Source organism: Arvicanthis niloticus, chromosome 3, assembly GCF_011762505.2.
Source record: "Arvicanthis niloticus isolate mArvNil1 chromosome 3, mArvNil1.pat.X, whole genome shotgun sequence".
In the NCBI taxonomy this organism is placed as follows: domain Eukaryota; kingdom Metazoa; phylum Chordata; class Mammalia; order Rodentia; family Muridae; genus Arvicanthis; species Arvicanthis niloticus.
The window spans coordinates 3,491,116-3,511,280 of record NC_047660.1 but is presented as its reverse complement, the minus strand read 5'-3'; the positions used below and the strand labels follow the sequence as shown (position 1 = coordinate 3,511,280).

The 20,165-nt window shown below is 44.0% G+C and overlaps 1 protein-coding gene across 2 annotated transcripts in view; it reads left to right on the top strand.

Moving 5' to 3' along the window:
* The window catches only part of Ipo5 (importin 5), a 50,827-nt gene that overhangs the window by 11,608 nt on the left and 19,054 nt on the right, over positions 1–20,165 (top strand). The window contains exons 4-12 of one of the 2 annotated variants that reach the window (XM_076930576.1): positions 2,613–2,706; positions 9,222–9,302; positions 11,689–11,881; positions 13,610–13,712; positions 14,699–14,795; positions 15,131–15,235; positions 17,866–17,988; positions 18,074–18,194; positions 19,956–20,043. In XM_076930576.1, coding sequence (XP_076786691.1) covers positions 2,617–2,706; positions 9,222–9,302; positions 11,689–11,881; positions 13,610–13,712; positions 14,699–14,795; positions 15,131–15,235; positions 17,866–17,988; positions 18,074–18,194; positions 19,956–20,043 — 1,001 coding nt within the window. In that variant the 5' untranslated portion in view covers positions 2,613–2,616. Of the gene's footprint in view, positions 1–2,393; positions 2,707–9,221; positions 9,303–11,688; positions 11,882–13,609; positions 13,713–14,698; positions 14,796–15,130; positions 15,236–17,865; positions 17,989–18,073; positions 18,195–19,955; positions 20,044–20,165 lie in introns of those variants that run through there. The other variant, XM_034497416.2, reaches the window with a different exon arrangement.

The window sequence follows — 20,165 nt, the reverse complement described above, 5'->3', positions numbered from 1 at the left end:
CTACATGTTATCAATATGTTATTAATGTCCCATTGTCTTTAAAATTCTATGCGAATTTTACATTTTTAAACTGAAAGCACATCTCCTTTTGAACTAGACACACTATCAATAGGCACACAAATCCTAGCACGTGAGAAGCAGAAGCAGGACAGGCTGTGTGGTTTCAAGCCAGAGGCCGACAGTGAGACCCACTCAACAACCAAAAGAAACAGAAACTAATAAGACAACTGCTACTCCCATAGAGCTCTTGGCACACAAACTTACGTTGAGGTGTTTATTGTTTAATAATCATCGATAAATATTTGTTTGTTGTTTTTGGTCAAAGTCTTATGTAGCCCAGGCTGTTCTCACCTCTAAGCAGCCAAGGGTGAGCTTGATCCTGAACTTCCACAATCTGAGTGCTGTGCTTACAGGCACGAATCTTCAGGCTTCCCTTAAGCAGTGCTGCCAAACCCAGGACCTCATTCGTGCTAGGCAAACACTCTATCACTAATCTACATCCCCAAACCCTGCATATATGCAATGTATAGATTCTGCTCTCAACAGAGTCTAGGCAAAGGCATGAGAGCCAGCCAACATTTGTATAACAGAATCTGACTTGTGGAGAAAGGTCTCCCCTCTATAGTTTTAGCTACAACCATATATTATATATATACCCTCTAGGTAATTTGTCTTATTTCATTGTTACCTAAATTAAAAATTAGTAATTCCCCAAATTTTAAGAACTCTGAATGAGGAATTCATATCCTATTCATTCTCCTCCCCCACACACACACACACACATTAAAAATATGAACTCCAAATTAATGTAGGAAATGGTCTGACCTTGAAGAAAACAAATGAGGTCAGGTAGGAAACCAGTTCTACACGATAGTTATGCTGGCCTCCTGTGGAGAAAGAACCCTGCCAGTGTAGCAGAGGGGGTGACTTTCTCCACAAATCAGCTAAATGCCACTGTAGAAATGGTGGCTGGTTCTCACAATTCCAAGTGATCCCAGGGCTTCTGGCCAGAGTTTTCATGGATGATATAAGACCAACCTTTAAAATCAACCAAGAGAAAATATTTAAGACTTTCAAACCGCACAATTGCCAACAAGAAATACAAAAGTTCAAGATAAATCCCATGAGTTGCTGAGCCGTAGTTAACTGCCTCGGGCTGTGGAAACCTATTGCTCGGGAAGCGGTAGAGTCCTTTTGATACAAGACGTTCACCTGCTTTCGTCCTCAGCTTGGGCAATGCTTTGGACACACACACAGTAGGCTCTCAACAGAGTCTGGGCAAAGGAGCTGGAACAGACTTGTGAGCTGAGAGCCAGCCAAGATTTTACAACAGAATCTGATTTGTGGAGAAAGGTCTCTATAGTTGTAGCTGCAATCTTGATTGCGTCCTTTCTCTTCGGAGGACAGCGTATCTATTTTGTAGAACTAGTTTCCAACTGGGGATGTTCTTTCATTCTTGGACTACGTTATTTTTTTTTTTTTCAATGTCAGACCATTTCATACATTAGTTTGGGAGTCGGTTTTGTCTTTTGATAAGAGCATTTGTCTGTGGACGGTATATATGATTCTGAATAGGGCATGATTCTCAAAGTGTTTCGATTTGAGTACGGCTGTCTCTGGCTTAGGCTGCCTCAGATAGAAAGATGAACCAACACTGGCATTGGAGATCAGAGGTGGGGGAGGAGGGAGGTGGAGGAAGTCTCTGATCCTCTCCTTGCTGGCACACACACATCAACTATCATTAAGATCAACCACGCTAGGGAGTGGTTCATGACTTCTCCCATCCTTAGAGAGCAAAGAAGCTCCAAACACCAGGAAGGCTGGCAATTCCCGGGTGGGAGCGTGTGTGCTTTGATCCCGGGCGGAGAGAGGTGCAGGGGGAAAGAGTCCGCGATGAGCAAACCCTCTTCCGGGACAGTCCCGGAATCTGAATCACAGCACAGCGGGTAGGGGCCGCCTGAGTCACAGGCTGAGGGGAACGACACGACACCACAAAGCCAGACAGATGGAGGGGGTCTGCGGAGGCGGGGGTGTGTGATCCACTGCTGGGGAGATTGGGATTGTGGTTCCCGGAGCCCCAAAGCCCTAAGGCGCGGCCACGCGTCGGGCCGCAGGGAAGGGAGTCCAGCCAGCCCGCGGCGCCGAAATCTCCCGCGCTCAGGAGCTGGCCCCTCCTCCGGGCCCGGCTTCACGCCCCTCGCGGCGGCCCAGCCGGGTCGGCTCCTCCCCACCCGCGCCCCGCGAACCCCAACCTCGTCCTACAGCGGCCCTGTGGCCGCCACACACACCCGCCAGCCCCGCCTCCCGGCGCGCGCTGGAGTGACGACACCGCAGGGTGCGTGACCAATCGGCGTGGCCCTCGAGGGGGCGGCCTCGGGCACGCCCCCCGCGCCGCGAGCCAATGGGATGCCGGCGCCGGCGGCCGCGGCAGGGTGAGAGGGCGCGAGGCCCCGCCCCGTCCTCCCTTGGCCCCCCTCGGCCCCGCCCTTCCCGCCCGGCCCCTTAGCCCCGCGCCGCCGCTGGTGCCGGTCGCCGCGCTGGGCCCGCCCCCAACCCTCCCGCCGGCCCGCCAGCGCGCCTCACAGCTCCCTCCTTCTCTCTCTCACGCCTAGCGCAATGGCGGCGGCCGCGGCGGAGCAGCAACAGTTCTACCTGCTCCTGGGAAACCTGCTCAGCCCCGACAATGTGGTCCGGAAACAGGCGGAGGTAAGCGAATCCGCGGCCCCGCGGCCCCGGCGCGCCGATCCTAACCCCTCCGCGGCCGGCCCGCTGGCCCTGGGCGCCCGTCGGCCGGCCGAGCGGCGCAGGTCGGCCCGGCTGGCGGACAGCGGCCCCGCAGCCCACGTGCGCGCCTCCCGCCCGGCCCCGGCCCTTCCGGCCCGTGCAGCGGCAGCGGCGGCGGCGGCGCCGGTTGCCTCGCCGCCGACCAGCGCACACGTGCCACGGCGCCTGACGCGCTGCCCCGCCCGCGGGCCCGGCAGCCCAGCCCGGCTCTTCCCCGCGTGGCCCACCGGCCCTCCCGGGCGGCCAGACCCCGGCGGCCCCGGACCCGTCCCGCTTCCCCCACCCCTGCCGCTCCCTTCCCCATCCCAGCTCTGGGAAACGTGTGTCCTGCCTGTCGCTGCCTTACGGCGTCTTTTCCTCGAGCCCCTTTCTGGTTTCTAAAAGGAACTGCACAAGCCGGTCCCTTCAAGATCGCGTGGAGTTGCCTTTGAGGGATTCCTGCTGACCACCTCGCTCTGCTTCTTCTTCCTTCAAATTTTGTTTGATCTCTAGAGATTTGGGCTTATAAATGGGATATGCCGGGGACTGTGACTAACTGGGCCAGTGCCATCTCTCTTTTTCCATATAACCCAGATCGTTCTCAATCTGTCTTAGTTCAAGAGTCCCATTTCAGATGCAGTTGTAAGCCCGTTTGCAGGCGAGCAATAATGCCATTAGCACACTAAAGATGATACGTTGTTAGTGTTGAAGCTCAGATTTTTGTGAGGTAATTTCTAGGAAAGTTGATACGTGGAGCCCCTTGCAACCTGAGTGTCTGAAGTTTCTTAGGAGACTCTATAAAGATATGTCGATGCCTTTGCTTTGCCAGAGAAAAGATGTATTTTACATGTAGCTTGTGAAGTTGACGTGTCTTGTACTTATTGACCTAAAGTTGAGAGTTGTCTTTTAAAACACAGTTGCTAATTTCGATTGGAGTAGAAAGGATATTCTGGCCACACTTAGTTTAGTAAGTAAGTTGGAAATTTAACTTCTGTGTGAAACAGTGCTTTAAACTGTCTCTTTTTTAACTTTTAAAATTAATTTTGGGGGGTGGAGAGATAGCAAGGCCTAGTTCTAGTTGACACAGCCCTCAAACCTGTGCCAGTCCCCCTAGCTTCCTGAGTGCTGGGATTGTGGAGACAGGGTCTCTGCCTTATTCAAGTAATATACAATGTATAGGGTGACATTCAAACGGTACAATCCTTAACCCCTTCTCCACATCTGAGTATTTCATAAGTCTTTCTTGAAAGTGTATCTTTAGTAAGTATTCAGGTGTACACCATGTTACCCAAGTGGATTTATAGTATACATAATTCTGCAAATTGAATCTCCCCTGGGTTCATATCACATTGTCACCCAGAAGACCATACATTATATAGATGAGGCACATTATTTATACCAGCATCTCCCTATGAATGAGTAATCGATGCCTCTAGTGTGTTCCAGGAGCACTGCACATAGAAATCCGTGTACACTTGTCTGGGCAGACTTTGCAGGGTTTGTTTTAAAGGTAGTATATGTAGTTAGAAGTAGTGTGCATATACCACTTCCAACAGTTTCCGCTTGGGATGTGGTGATGCCTAACATTTCGATACTTTCTGCAAACTCGAGGTAATTTTTTTTAAACCAAAGCAAGTTCTTAATCCCACCCTATAATAGAAATGTCCATGTGTTGCGAGCAGAACTGCTTTGTAATTAGTAAGCTAGTTTAATTCTCCCCTTCCCTCCAGTTGCTTAAGTCTATTGTCAAGCCTGGTGGGGAATCTCTCTCCTATTGAATTAAATACCAATGTCTGGTTCAGCTTGAATTCCAATTCGGTGCCTGTTGTAAGTCTTTTATCTGTTATATCACTTCAGGGATGGTGAGTAGCATTCAGCACATTTTCTCATAAAGAACAATCGGAAATAAGTGCTGTTAGCACCGTCTCTATTCCTAGTGAAAATATTTAGATACTACATGTTTCCTTAATATATCCTGACAACATACTTAAATAGAAAGTAAGTACTGTGACACAGAATTCTCTTAGTTTGGCAAAAGAGTAAATTCAGCGTGAGGGTGGTCCTTGATACCAATATGGTATAATAATAAGTTGAAAATAAAACTTTCTTGAAAAGTACCCCTCCCCCCCAAAAAAATGACTGTACAAAAGTTTTCAATGGCCCACTTTAGCCTGGGGAAATTTATAAGTAACCTAAACAAAATGAAATTCTAAGTCTGGTGAAATAAATAATGAAAATACTTTACTGGAGCTACAAAGTTGGCATGGGCTCCAAGAATATATTTGTAATTTACTCAGCCAAAATAAAGTACTCAGTTGACACATCGATACCAGAGACTCTTGACTGAGGTCACTTTTACTCATATAAGGAGTCAAAACAGTGAAAGTCACATTGTTACATTTTGTTGAAGTGGTTGAAAGACTTTAAATTTTCTAAAATGTTTCTCCATTTGTTCAGGCCTTTTAATACTTTTTTTTTTTTTTTCAAATCTACAAGGACTTTCTAACTTTACATAAAATGTTTCTCATATTTAAGGAAATGATTTTGAGATGGGCTTAGTAGCACGTCTTTAATTCCAGCACTGGGGAAGCCAAGTCAGAAGAATCTCTTGAGTTCAAGGCCAGCCTGGTCTAGTAAGTGCCAGGCCTGCCAGCCAGGGTTGAATAAAGAGACCCTACTTTAAAACAGGAAGGGAAGGAGGGAAGGAAAGAAAATGATTTTCAATGTTCTTGTGTCTTGGAATACAATAATGAACACAAATAAGGAACTAAATAAATAATTGACAAGCATTTCAAAGGCATTCATAGTGTCCATAACTGGGCATTTTTATCTGACATTTCTATTAATTATATGTGAATTTTAATTCTTTTTTATTCTTTTTTTTTTTTTTTTTTTTTCTGTAGATGAGTAGTTGTCTTCATACGCACCAGAAGAGGGCATCATATCCCATTACAGACGGTTGTGAGCCACCATGTGGTTGCTGGGAATTGAATTTTTAGGACCTCTAGAAGAGCAGTTAAGTGCTCTTAACCACTGAGCCATCTCTCCAGCCCCTTGAATTTTAATTCTTTGTTTGTTTTGTTTTTCGAGACAGGGTTTCTCTGTGTAGCCCTGGCTGTCCTGGAACTCACTCTGTAGACCAGACTGGCCTGGAAATCCACCTGCCTCTGCCTCCTAATTGCTGGGATTAAAGACGTGTGCCACCACTGCCCCGCTAAGAGCTAATTCTTTACAATAAATATTTTACACTCAACCATGGTGGCCAGCAAATTTTAATTCTTAATATTCCTCACCAATAATAATAATTGTATTGAAGAAGGGTAACATTGGAAAAAATACTTGATTAGGGAACCAAGATCTTTATAAAGTAGAAGTTCCTTGCTCCCTCTTTGGCATTTTCTCACACAAGGAACTGTCATAAAACTGACAGAGTGAATGAGAAGAGAACATTTCTCCTTTGTGTTGAGGAAGAGGGAGGCAAAGCTTGACAGTTTCGATTGTGTATAGTGGAATCACATAGGGTTGGAATTTTAATTGCTTCAGGCTCATGGTGAGCACTGGACATTTGGTGTACAAAACTGAAAAATGCAATCTCTGCATTTGTAGAACTTAGTCTACCTAGACCAAGAGAAAGGTAGACTGGACTTAAAGCTGTGTTCCTGTGCACCATTATCCTTGCCTATTCTCCTGAAGTCAATGTGGTACCATGTTTCCCACCATTGAATATGCAAATGACAGACCCCCCTTAGGAGTCCCATATTATTCATCCTGAATTTCCATTCATCCTGGAACCATGCTGCATATTTGGTGTACTTTATTCTCACTTTGAAAAACATGGCATGGCGACACCAGTGGCCCCACCTGGACAAGGATGGCGATCCCCGGAAATTGCTGGGTGTTTCAAGAATGATTGCCATAGGGAGATTTTTTTTGGATAATATGACAACTCCAGAGGGTCTGACACTGCTGGGTGCAGGGAATTAAGAGATTTATTACATGGTTATAGTTCTGTAACAGGAAGTTTCTTTCTTTGAGATTTTTCATTTCGAGTAGTTTATTGCTTGCCTATTATTTGTATTTTTGTTTTTTAGACTAGAGTCTCATCTTGTAGCCCAGGCTGGCCAGGAACTCCAGGCAGTGTGAGCCTCACTTTTGCGTTGGCCTTTTTTTCAGGTGCTGTGATTCCAGCCAGCATCTATACTACTGTTGTTCATGACAGCTTTGCTGGGTTCTTTAGTTGCTTTGGTAAAAAATTAAGTGAAAAATTTTCAAGATGCATGTCCATTTTGTAATCAGCCTATCTTTTACATAAATTATGTCATTTTTAAAAAATGAATAAATTTAGCCCAGCATTTCAGATGTGTCCACCTTTGGGCACAGATTTCAGCACTATTGGATCCAGTGTTTTATATTACAATGGGACTATTTTTTTGCCTTAGGTTCACTTTCCCTCAAAAAAAAATCTGTTTTTTTTTTTTTTTTTTTTTTTTTTCCTCTGACTAAGATGTTTAAGGAGGGGCTGGAGAGGTGGCTCAGTATTTAAAAGCACTGACTGCTCTTCTAGAGGTTCTAACTTTAATTCCCAGCAACCACATAGTGGCTCACAACCATCTGTAATGGGATCAGATGCTGTCTCCTGGTGTGTCTGAAGACAGTAACAGTGTACTCATATACATAAGATAAATAATTATTTTTAAAAAAGATGTTTAAGGAGTTTAAACCTTGAGTGACCTTATATAAATAGAACTCTTGAGTATGCTAGCCCCAAGAATGAGACCCAGAGCTCTGGTACCAGAGACGATTGAAGAATGGTTGCCTTAAAAACCCAGGTTGTCATTGTTGTCTTTCGTTTTAGGTGATTCAAGGGATAAAACTTGCTCACCTTCTCTGCCAGTATCTTAGAGATGCTGTGATGCTCATTTAATGCCGTAAAAGGAGATACGAGGGGACTGGGATTTGTTTGTTTGTTTAGTTTTATTTTTCGAGACAGGGTTTCTCTGTGTAGCCCTGGCTGTCCTGGAACTCACTCTGTACACCAGGCTGGCCTCTGCCTCCCAAGTGCTGGGATTAAAGGCGTGCGCCACCACTGCAGCGCTACCAGGACAGGTTCTAAGTAGCCTTTATTTTCTTCCTGGGTCAGTTTTGAAAATCCAGTGACAGCAAGTAAGGTCTTCAAAGTTAGATAATTAGGAAACTAATATCTACTTTAGACAGATGGAAAAAGATCATTTATTAAGAACTTTTCTAGGTAAAATATTATAAATGTGCTTAACTTGATCCTAGTGTTCAAGTGAAAGATATCTGTCAGTTTTCTTGCACATGAATTCTTTTCAACATAAGTTGAGACTTGTTTGGATCTGTTCTAACAATTTGCTTTGTGGTTGTTGTTTGAGATTTTAATATAATATTTCTCCCTTCTCTTTCCTCCCTGTAACTTCCCATGTTCCTCTCCCCACTCTCCTTCAGTTTGAGGCTTTAAAAAAAAAAAGCTGTTAATGCATGTGTGTGTGTATATGCATATGTATGTGCACATATGTTGCTAAATAGAGCCTGCTCAGCCTGCTCAGTCCGTATGATACTTAGGATTTTAGGGCTGAGTGTTTGAACCCTGAACAACCAGTTGCTGTGCTCTTCCACATTCACTCTGTTACTATCTTAGGAGAGAGAGAGAGAGAGAGAGAGAGAGAGAGAGAGAGAGAGAGAGAGAGAGAGAGAGAGAGCGAGCGCGCGCGCGCACTCTGACCACAAAACCTCTTTTTAATAGATCCAGATTCAACGCTGGGGTTTGGTTTTGTTTGTTTGATCAATTGTTTTTAGCCAAATTTCTCTGGACTAAAATCATTTGAGAGGTAGAATATTTCTTCCTTGAAAATGAAGCATAAAGAATTTGGATACTTTGTTGTTTCATTCATCTAAGGCATGTATGTAATGTTTTTAAGTAATTGTGATTTGAAAATGTTGACAAGATAAAGTAGTTATATTTGATATCAGGAGATATCAAAGTGAGCATTTGTTTGCAGTGTTACACTATGCTCACCTTATATTTGAATTTGACATGGAGACTAGAAGAGAGTCTGTTGCATGCAGCTCCTGGAACTGGATTCGTCTGCTCTGAGCTACAGTGTCCATGGTGGTAACCAAACCCTGGTCTTCTGTGAGAGCAGTGATGCTCCTAACTACTGAATCATCTTCCCAGCCCCACATTTGAGACTGTTTGTTTATTTATTTATTTATTTATTTATTTATTGTTAACCAGAGGACATAAGTTTTGAAAGTATGCAAACCTCAAGAGGTAAGTAGAGAATTCTTTCCTTACTTGTGTGGAGTAGAGCACTTCACATCCCAAGAGAAACTGCTAACGTCAGCGCTGACTGGCTGCATCCCGGTCCTTATGTCAGCACCACTCTGTTCATAGGATTTTCTAACATTTTATCTGAACTTTTTGTTGTCTCATGCAGGAAACCTATGAGAATATCCCAGGCCGGTCCAAGATTACATTCCTCTTACAAGCCATCAGAAACACATCAGCTGCTGAGGAGGTGATTCTTTAACACTTGACACTAACTAACCCTCATGGAGTAAGCCACAGTGTTGGTGGTGCTCAGTGCTCATAGGAGTGTAGTGATTCATTACTAAGTCCGAGCTTTTACAGCATACTCTTAAGGTAGTTAGAAATGAGTACCTTATATAATATAATTATATGTATAATAAATACATAGTTACTTTTTTAAAAAGATCTTATTTAGTTAGTTTTGAGATGGGGGTTGGTGTACCCCAGGCTGACCTGGAAATTTGAAATTTTCCTGCCTCTGTTTCAAAGTGTTTGGCATTACACACATAACAAATAAATTTCCAACTATAAAAATTGGGTTCTTTCATTGAACTGTTCTAATGGAAAAAGTTCTATTTGCAAAGCATTTGGGGAGAAAATTAGATTTATTGATTTTATGTGCATAAATGTTTTGGGTGTGTGTGTGTGTGTGTGTGTGTGTACACCAGATAAGTGCCTGTGGATTGTTGTAAACCAACATGTGGGTCCTGGGAAGGAAACCAGGTCTTCCTGAAGAATGGCAGGTGCTGAGCCATCTCCAGCTTCTCAACAGCATTTTAATGTTAACCAAATACTTTGAAAATAAATTTATAAAACTTATATATATGGTCATTTCTACATAAAGTGTGTGTGCTGGGGGGAAGCTTAGAACAGTTTCTAGGGTTTCTCTGTGTGGCCCTAGCTGTCCTGGAACTCTGTAGACCAGGCAAGCCTAATATTCATAGAGATCCACCTGCCTCTGCCTTCAGAGTGCTAGGATTAAAGGTGTGTACTGCCACACCAAATTTTAGGACTTTTATAATATGATTTAAGCACAAAAGGAAAGGTGCCCCAAAAGAAAGCTATACCCCAAATTCTTAGTTTTTAAGTATGTACACATTCCTGTGTGTGTGTGTGCGCACGTGTATTTGGAGGCCAGGGAGTGACTCGGTCCCCACAATCACTCACACTCCCCTTTTTCTTTTGAGATAGGATCTCTCACTGAACCTGGAACTCAATGATTTGGCCAGACTGGCTAGTTAGCAAGCCAGGCTTTCTGCTGGTTCTGGTTCCCAGCCCGGGATTCTAAGCGCGTGTTGCCATACCTAGCTTTCTGCAGACACTTGGCTCGATGTGTCATCTCCCAGTCCACCTTCCATTTAAAAAAAAAAAAAAAAAGGTCTCACATTGTAGCCTAGGTCACCTGTAATGTGTCTCCTGTATCTGCCTAGCCAGGGAGTAGGATTTTTAGTGAATTATCTATTGTACAAGATTCAGATTTACTGGAATTTTAATGTATTTCCTCTGTGGTAAAAATGGCTTTTATAGTTTGCTTTTCTTGTGTGTTTAGTACCTAATTTTATTGTTTCCTACCGTAGAGCAATATCGTTCCGGTACTATCTCTTACTTTGGGAAAAGCGTTGAGTGCTTGGGTCTAGAAACCCTATCTACAAACACAGCAGGGTCATAGGCACTCTATGCTAAGAGTTGAGCATTTGCTTGTGATAATTGATGGAAATGAAGAAAACAATATAAAATGGCCACCAGCTAGTCCATCTACACATTGTAATTCAAAATGATGTGAAGCCGCTCACAGGGTGATTAACAGTAACAGCTAGCTGCTTTGCTTGATGGTTAACAGTGAAGCCATGTCAAATGCTGTGTAAATCTTGACTTGGCTCAAAGATTAGCTGTGAAGGAACCTCTAGGCCCTGGCTGTGGCGCTCCCTTCAGCTCTCTGTGATTAACTCAGGGAGTAGTACATAGAAGTCACCATAAATATATTACACAGGGCTTTGTTACTTTTGTTTTGCTTTGTTTTTGAGACAGGATTTCTCTGTGTAGCCCTCACTGGCCTGGAATTCACTTTGTAGACCAGTCTGGCCTGGAACTCATCAGGCTACCTCTGCCTCCTGACTGCTGGGGTTAGAGGCCTGTGCCACCACCACCCAGCTCCACAGATTGTAATATGTGGATCTAAGAGTGTACACATTTACTTAGATCAGTACTTCATAGTTACTGAGAACCTGTGGGTTTGCTCACACTAGCGAATCATAAATGGATTTCACAGCATTTTACAAAGAGCCTGATGAGGAAGGGCAGTTAATGACAAGAATAGTCCAAACTGAGAGAAGGTGAGGTAGGGAAGGCAAAGCTGGGCAGGCAAGTGATTCACAGTCCCCCAGAAGTATCAGTTCAAATTCTCAAGTGTTTGGAGTTTTTCTTGCCTGTGCTTTCTAGATTATTGTAACCAGAAAGAGTTAATTATTTTTAAAAACGAAAAGGTGCTTTGAAATGAGTTATAAAAATAGGACAGTAAAAGCCATCAATGGCGTAGGGTTGGAAATCCTTTCTCTAGTAGACATGAGGTTAATAACAATGTTGTCTATTTATAGGCTAGACAAATGGCCGCTGTTCTCCTGAGACGTCTCTTGTCCTCTGCGTTTGATGAAGTCTATCCAGCTCTTCCGTCAGATGTCCAGACTGCTATCAAGAGTGAACTGCTCATGATCATTCAGATGGAAACACAATCCAGCATGAGGAAAAAAATTTGTGATATTGCTGCAGAATTGGCCAGGAATTTAATAGGTGTGTGCACAGTAGGACTCATTTGCTTCTGTTTCTTAGTTTGGGGCCGTTTTTGAGACGTGGTCCTAATTAGTCCTCCTGTGTGCTGTGGTTGCAAGCCTGTACATCATTTCTCTCTCCTTTCACACTGTGTGGCTGGTGTCTAACGCAGGTCAGTCTTGCCCCAGCTTCTTGAGTGCTGGACAGCAGGTGAGAGTCAACATGCCCAGCTTTCATGTTCCTTTTTTTAAACTAGAATATTTTAGAATATTTATAGATACTGGAGAACTGTGTATTTGGTCAAAATGAATGTAATTATAGATTCTACATTTAGAGCCAAAAATCACAGGTATTTATGGAATCTAATTCTAATATTTTAACAATTGCTATTCAGAATGCCCTTGTAGACATTTTTGTCTGTGATTCAGGGTCTCCTACGGCACAGGCTTGCTTTGAACTTGCTGACTGCTTCCACATCCCCGGTGCCGGGATTACAGGCACGTGTTACTTACTACATGAATGAGTACTTTACAAATCTTTTTTTTCTTTTTTCTCTTTGGAACACAACCTTGTACAAGCCAGACAATTCTACCATTGAGCTACAATCTAAAGCCCCCTGGGAAAACTTGTAAATGGTGTGTCAGAGGGTGTGTTGGTTTGGCTAGTGGGTAGTTTTGTTGTTTTGTTTGTTGTTGTTTTGGGCCTGTTTTAATCCCCATATAATTATCCTTAAGTTTGAACAACTTGCGGGCCTGTTGGTGGTGGGAGTGCAGCTCAGCAAAGGAGTACTTGACCATTATGCCCAGGACTTGGGAGTTAATGCCCGAACCACAAAGTTAGAAACAGGAATTTGGTTCTGTCTATCTTTTAGTGTTGAGCTTTTTAAAAAGAAGGGTAGTGGTAGAAGAAGACAAACAGGACTTGCTGCTGCCTGGGCTGCCTCAGACTCTTAGTTACTTGTGGCAGTGTGAGCAGGGAGTCTCCTAAGGGCCACGGCACCTTGTATGCTTACTCCTTACACGTCCAGGCTAGCCTTAAGCTTAGGGCAGTCCTCCTTCAGCCTCCCAAGTGCTGGGACTGTACATAGGCTTCTTTCAGCTTTCTTCTGTACTGTACATAGGCTTTCTTCTTTCAGCAGATTTTTTTTTTCTTTTGCAGTACTGAGGGTTGAATGTAAAGCCTCACACATGCTAGGCAAAAAATAATTTACTACTATCCCTAAGACAGTCCTGAAGTTGGAATTTTCTTGTCCTATCTAAGTTGGGATTTTAAGCCTGCATGGCCAGCTCTGGCTTAATTTTTGTATTTTTCAGTCTTGTTAAATAAACACCGATGGCACCCTGTCACACTTACATAACATTCTAGATACACTGCACAGAGGGCAGGGCCAGGGTGGGACTATGTAGTGAGGCCTGCCTCAATAATAATAATAATAATGGTAATATATTGGGAGGCCCTGCCTCAGCAGTGGGGGAGGGGGAAGTTGTGGGGTGTGGTTGTCTGTGTGACCAAATACTCACACAAATGGAAGTACACTGTTCTCTACAGTCTGAGGGTGAGCAGTGCTACTGTCCGCTGTTATAAACCTTTACTGCACAGTTGTCCTCTCACAGTGCTACTGTTCTGCTTGGATTGGTTTAATGGGATGTTAATAGCGTGGGTGGTGTCTGCACTGGTGTGCATTGTGAGTCACACATACATTTATGAAGTTTGAGTTGCACACTTCATGTCTGGATTTTGTATTTGTAGACGAGGATGGCAACAACCAGTGGCCTGAAGGTTTGAAGTTCCTCTTTGATTCAGTCAGCTCACAAAACATGGGACTCCGGGAAGCTGCCCTTCACATATTTTGGTATATAATCTGTTTTAATATTTTGAAAACTTTAATGTCATTAACATCGAAAACATTTTAGCTGATTGTTTTAGCCTTGTAGCTCTGAGAGTTAGAATAATTTCTCTTTTTTATATTTTATTTTTTTAATGTACTCACCATTGCTCTCTTCAGACACCAAAAGAGGGCATCAGATCATATTACAGATGGTTGTGAGCTACCATGTAGTTGCTGGGAATTGAACTCAGGACCTCTGGAAGAGCAGTCAGTGCTCTTAACCACTGAGCCATCTCTCCAGCCCTGTAATAATTTCTTAAGTTTTTTCTTTGTGTTGGAAACAAGTCTGAAAGAAGAAACAGCTGCTCTTGTCACACTTGGCATTCTCCTATGTGTCTCTGACAGTTCTGAAGTGTTTTCACACAGGACCCAAGTGTAGCTTTAGAAAAACCACTTTGGCAATGATATTTTGAAAAAGAGAACCCTGTGGAAGATGGTCATTTTATAATATTTTAACAAACTTCTTTGTATTTAGGAGCAGTGATTGGAGCTTAGCTTTCATGGCTGTCTGCTTTGTTTAAATATCAGCAGCACTGGGTTTGTAACTTTGTCAACTGTAAGCGGTGTGTGATGGGTTTTAGACGGATTGCTGCTGCTGTAGTAAAAAAGTGTTTCATTTAGTTGCTTTTCAAATGCACAGTAGAACAACTTGAATGTCCTGGGTCACCAGGACTAGTGCAGGTGGTCAGAATGTGCGGGCGTCAGGTGTCCAATCCTGCAGGTTAGCTTGTCTTGTGGTTGAGACAGGTAAAAGAAAAAGCAGGGGCCTGCAGGGGCCTGCTGCTCTCGGTGCACAGCTCAACTGCCTTCTTTAATTCACCCACTTAGAACGAACGCATGGTAGGTGCTATTTAAGGACTGATAAACACTGTTTAATCAGGTTTAATTAAGTCCACACCTTGGAAAGATGGTATAGCTTTTAAAGACCGGTCTTCTGAATCATTTCTTAGGAACTTTCCTGGAATTTTTGGGAACCAACAACAGCACTATTTGGATGTCATCAAACGGATGTTAGTTCAGTGTATGCAAGATCAGGAACATCCTTCGGTAAAACATTTCACCTCTCTTGGCACCAACAACATCAGGTCTGACCTGTGTGTGACCTGAGTTCATGGAGTAAAGCACGGTTTTACTTGTTTTTTCAGTTTTATTTGTTTCTGTGGGGTGAGTGTTGGCATGTCCATGTCCACAAGAAGGGCGCAGCTTTCAGGAGTTGATCCTCTCCTGCCTTTATGCGGTGCTGGGAACCCAGTGTATGCTGCAAGCACCTCTTAGCAGCGCCCCCCCCACCCCCCCAATTTTTACCTTTATCTCATAAAATATAACTGCTGGAGTCACTGAGTCTGCCCAGGCCTCACCTGTGACCTCCTGCCTCCTTGCAGATCAGGACACTGTCTGCTAGAGCGACAGCCGCCTTCATCCTCGCCAATGAGCACAACGCTGCTCTGTTCAAACACTTCGCAGACTTGCTGCCTGGGTTCTTACAGGTAAGTAAGAACATGCTTTGGACAGACAGCAGTCCATCCTGGCGCTGGGTTCCAGGGGACTGCATTTTCATCAGTTGTAGATTCAGTCAGGGAGCACGCACATGTGCGCCCATTGAGCCTGTATTTACTGTCCTCGCAAGGGCTCCTGATTTGTGAATGTCAGAAGCCAAATGGGAAATTCATTCTGTCCGTTTACTCTGAGTCACAGGGATCAGGCTCAGATTGCAGTCTTGGCTGCAGTGCCTTAGGTCCTGGCCCATGTCTCTGGACCCCTGAGAGGTGTTTCAGAGACAGGATTTCTCTGCCTGGCCTGCAGTTGACTCTGTACACCAGGCTGTCCTAGACTCAGAGATCTGTCTCCCCACCCCCACCCTAACCCCACTCCCTGGCTGAGACAGGGTCTTATAGCCTAGCTTTGCCTCAAACTCAACCTGAGTACTATTGAAAGACAGTTATTTGGTTGAGTTTTTTTGTTGATTGCTCTTTAGGATTTTTTTAGTTTTCTTTTTGAGGGAAGATCAAAGGTAACCCATGTATGCCTATAGCTTGCTATGCAGCCAAGGATGGTGTTGGCCTTCTGAGCATCCTGACTCTACCTCCTATGTCCTAGATTTATTTACATCAGTTTTATGAGGTGTTGAGAATAGGACACAGGGCTTCCTGCATACCAGCCAAACACCAGTTGAGCTACAGCTCAACCCTAACAGGCTTTCTTAGCCTGTTTCAAAATCTGTATGTTGTAGAGGTTGTATAAGCACTTCATTTATTAAATTACCAAATAGCCTGTAAGATTTCCGTATCCTTTTGTACAAGGAGAAACTGAGCAGGAAGAACAAGCTTGCCCAAAAGCGCAGTCCTACAAAGTGGAGGGCTGACAGCAAGTGCAGACAGGACTGCAGAGGACTGCCCACTCTGCCGCAGGCTTACTGCAGACGACTGCCTGCTCTGCCACAGGCTTATTGCTGTTCCTCACATTGTTAGTTCCCACCACAAGTTACTGCTCCAAGGCTGCCTCCTGCCTTAGTCACAGAGTGAAGACTGGTATCCGTACTGTAGTGGTCCAGTCTTGTCCAACACCAAATACTGGGGTGTAATTGGCCAAATATGTGTTATCCTAAAATGAAATCACACGGGGAACACAACTCAATTTTCTATGTGTACATATTTTAAATGTCAGTATATATTCCTGTTACAAAGAATGAAGAAGAAATAAAATCTAGTACAATAAAATAGCTTACTTCTCCCTTTTCCACAAGCAAGTGCTTAGGCACAGCTACCCTAGAGCACTGCCAGACAGAATGGTCTGTAATCTGTACACATAGCTAAAACTGGACAGATAAGAGATAGCATTGATAAGTCGAACCCCACTTTGTTTTTACTGTTGGTAAGATCCAGGGGCCTCAGTGGGTAGCCATGAGGCCAAGGGCAAGCTTCAGGGTCAATGAGGAATTACGGTGGAGCGTGATACAGGAAGACACCTGATGTTGACTTCTGGCCTGCACACGTGTGGGAGAGTGTACAGTACACTGTGCACATACCTACCAACATCCTTACAGTAAAATGGTGGTGAATGTGTGTATGACCAGGTATATTTTGACGTACTTGACTGTGTTGCTTCTAAGACCTAATAGGAGGCCAGTGCTATATAAGTAGTGATGTTCCTTGGGAAATAGTGATGAAAAGACTGGACTGGGTGTGGCGGCCCACTTCCTTAATCCCAGCACTTGGAGGCAAAAGCAGTTGGATCTCTTAGTTTTGAAGCCAGCCATGTGTACGTGGTGAGCTTAGGCCAATCAGAATTAGCAGAATGGACCCTGACTCAAAAAAAGTTGGGTACAGCCGGGTGGTGGTGGCGCACGCCTTTAATCCCAGCACTTGGGAGGCGGATTTCTGAGTTCGAGGCCAGCCTGGTCTACACAGAGAAATCCTGTCTCGAAAAATCTCCCCTCCCCTACCCCCCCCAAAAAAAAGTTGGGTACAGTCACTGTACATACACAGTTTTACCCTCTAGTTTTTGTTGTAATTGATTCAACCTGTGATACAACTAAAGCTAAAAATAAGTTGTTAGATTCTAGGCTCAGATCATGTGATTCCCCATTTTAGAAATACTTGGCATTTGTGGACGGAAGATCTATGATGAGAGAATCTTGTGATTCCCTCATAAGTCAGAACCAGTGTCTCCTGGCCTTGACTTTTCTTGACCTCAGTCGTATAGTAAGCAAGTACTGCCTCCTAGAAGAAATTGCATTCTAGGTGTGGGCCGTACAGGTTTTCCTAGAGGCTGTACTAACATATTCTGACTGGCCTGGAGCTGGATCACAGTGTGTTTGTTGTGATAAAGCCATTCATTCTTACAGTTCGGATGCTGTTTCATTGTGACTTAGGTTTGCCTTTTCCAGGACTCAGGCCTAAGTGAGTGTATTTGGGGTGTGTGTGAGAGAGTGTGTGAGTGTGAGTGTGCACGAGTGCACGTGCGTTCCTCAATGGGAAAGGTGTTGTCTTAACTCCAGGTAGGCAGCACATTAGCACTGGCTGACTGCACTGCTCAGGTATTTAGTGCTTCTTAGGAACGAGGCCTCATAGCACAAGGTGAGTCTTGAGCACCTTTGTTCTCTGTTTCTCATTTGTAGGCCGTCAATGACTCGTGCTACCAGAACGATGATTCGGTCCTAAAATCCCTCGTTGAGATTGCGGATACTGTTCCAAAGTATTTGCGTCCTCACTTAGAAGCAACTCTGCAGTTAAGCCTAAAGGTAAGTTAAACTCCCTCAGTCGGTGTTCTGCTTATCCTCTTCCTGTGGTCTGAACTACTGAATGTTTACAAGTTTGTCTTTACAGTTGTGTGGAGACACTAACCTCAACAATATGCAGCGCCAGCTTGCCCTTGAAGTGATTGTGACGCTGTCAGAGACTGCAGCTGCTATGTTAAGAAAACACACCAATATCATCGCACAGACTAGTAAGTCAAAACTTTACAAAGACTTTTGGGATGGGGCAGAATCGTTGAGTAAATTTCCTAGTATTTGTGTGGTTTCTCAGCTTATTCAGAGTATGAGTATGTGTTGAGTTAGGTGAATCTGGGGAATGCCTCTCTATTTGTACGTATTAGTGAACCCAATATTGTGGATCTGCTTTTAGGATCTCTGGAACCTAGTATTAGAACTAGAATTGGCATTCTTAAATCACGTACACAGTTGATGAAGAGAGAATAGATACCTGACCGTGAACAGAAAGGAGAGTACATGGCTGCAGCTCCCCAGTGCAGACAGGACCACAGCAAGCTCCCATCTGCTCACTCCTGACAGGGAGGCTGCGTGTGCTCAGGAGGCCTGTGTGACTGCTGTGCTATGGACACACTTGGGTTAAGGGACCAACCTGTCCCTTTCTTCATGAGCTAATAGGTATCTGAGCTAGATTTAGAAAGTAAATGTACAGTAGACATTCTATAGTTTCTACGATGGGGGATGAACTTAAAACTTTAAAGGCAGGAACAAGGAAAGGGTCTCCACTGTTAATATGTCTGTTGCCAGTTCCAAACAAAGCATGCAGTAACATACTGAGGATTGGAAGCAAAGAAAACTGCTTACTTAACTTACTTGATCTAAGAGTTTCATAAGGTTACTAACGATAAGAATCCTAAAAACGGTTAGAAATAGCAGTTAAGCAGGTGAGACCCAGTCAGACCATTCAGAGGCCAAGAGAAGTAAACAGCAGTTCTCAACGCAGCCTCAACCGCAGCGCCATGGCAGCCAGACTGTAGGAGCTGCTCACATAGAGGATCGCAATCCTGGGTGGCTAGAGTGGGTTAGATGAGCATCACAAAGAGCCTGGCCTCCCAGGCAAGGATGCAGGGCGTAAGGGTGCAGGTCCAGCACTGAGGAAGCAGAGTACGGAGTGCCAGAGCAGATGGGAGTAAAGCTGACCTGGGATGGGAGTAAAGCTGACCTGGGAGGAAGTAAAAGTTTAATAGGTGATACACTACTACAATTGCAGATACTAAAGATAATTTTTTTTATCAACCATCTGCCAAAAGACAAGGTTCAAACTAGCAAGATATATTTTAGGCCAACCTGGGCTACATGAGACCCGTCTCAACAGGTAAACCATAAGCTTAAGAAAAAAGGATAATTGCAATATATATAGCTATCAAAGCTTTGTTTTTTAGAAATGAGATTTGTATGTACTCTTCTGGTTTAGCATTGGCAACTCAATAAAAACAACAGTAAAATAAGTATGCGCATAGTTGCTGAGAGGTTGGAAGGTAATAAGGAAGAAGCAGATTTTGGGGTGCTTGCAGTTCCCTGGTATTGATGGGGAATGATTTACAGAACTCAACCCTGCCAGCATTCACAGGCACAAAGGAGCTGCTAGTGTTTTGTTTGCCTTTTCAAGTCCTCTTAGGTGTGTCAGGCTTAGGACAACTCACAGTCACTTCTCTCCTTCCACTTTATGTAGGTTCTAGGGTAAGATGCAACTCACTGACCCATCTTGCCAGTCCATCATGAGTCTTCTGAAGTGAGCCTGCTTGCTTGAACACAAGGCTGTAGAGTCTGGGTGGTGGGCTGGCTCGAAATGTGTTCCTTTAAAGAAAAAAAGGCAATCTCACTTAAAATTCTTGATTTCTTTTTTTATTTTCATTTAAAAAAATTTTTTTTTGTATTAAAAACGAAACATGTTGATAAAATTCAGTCTTGAGGTATAAATTAATTCTTGACTTTAGTTCCTCAGATGTTGGCAATGATGGTTGACCTAGAGGAAGACGAGGACTGGGCAAATGCGGATGAGCTAGAAGATGATGATTTTGATAGGTAATCTCCTACAAATCCTGGGTTAGGGTAAGGAAGGAGTGATAGAGGGTGGGCTCTGAGACCTGGCTCTCCTTACCAAGCTGTATCTCTAAACTCAAAGTTTGCTTTTCTGTTAGATGCAT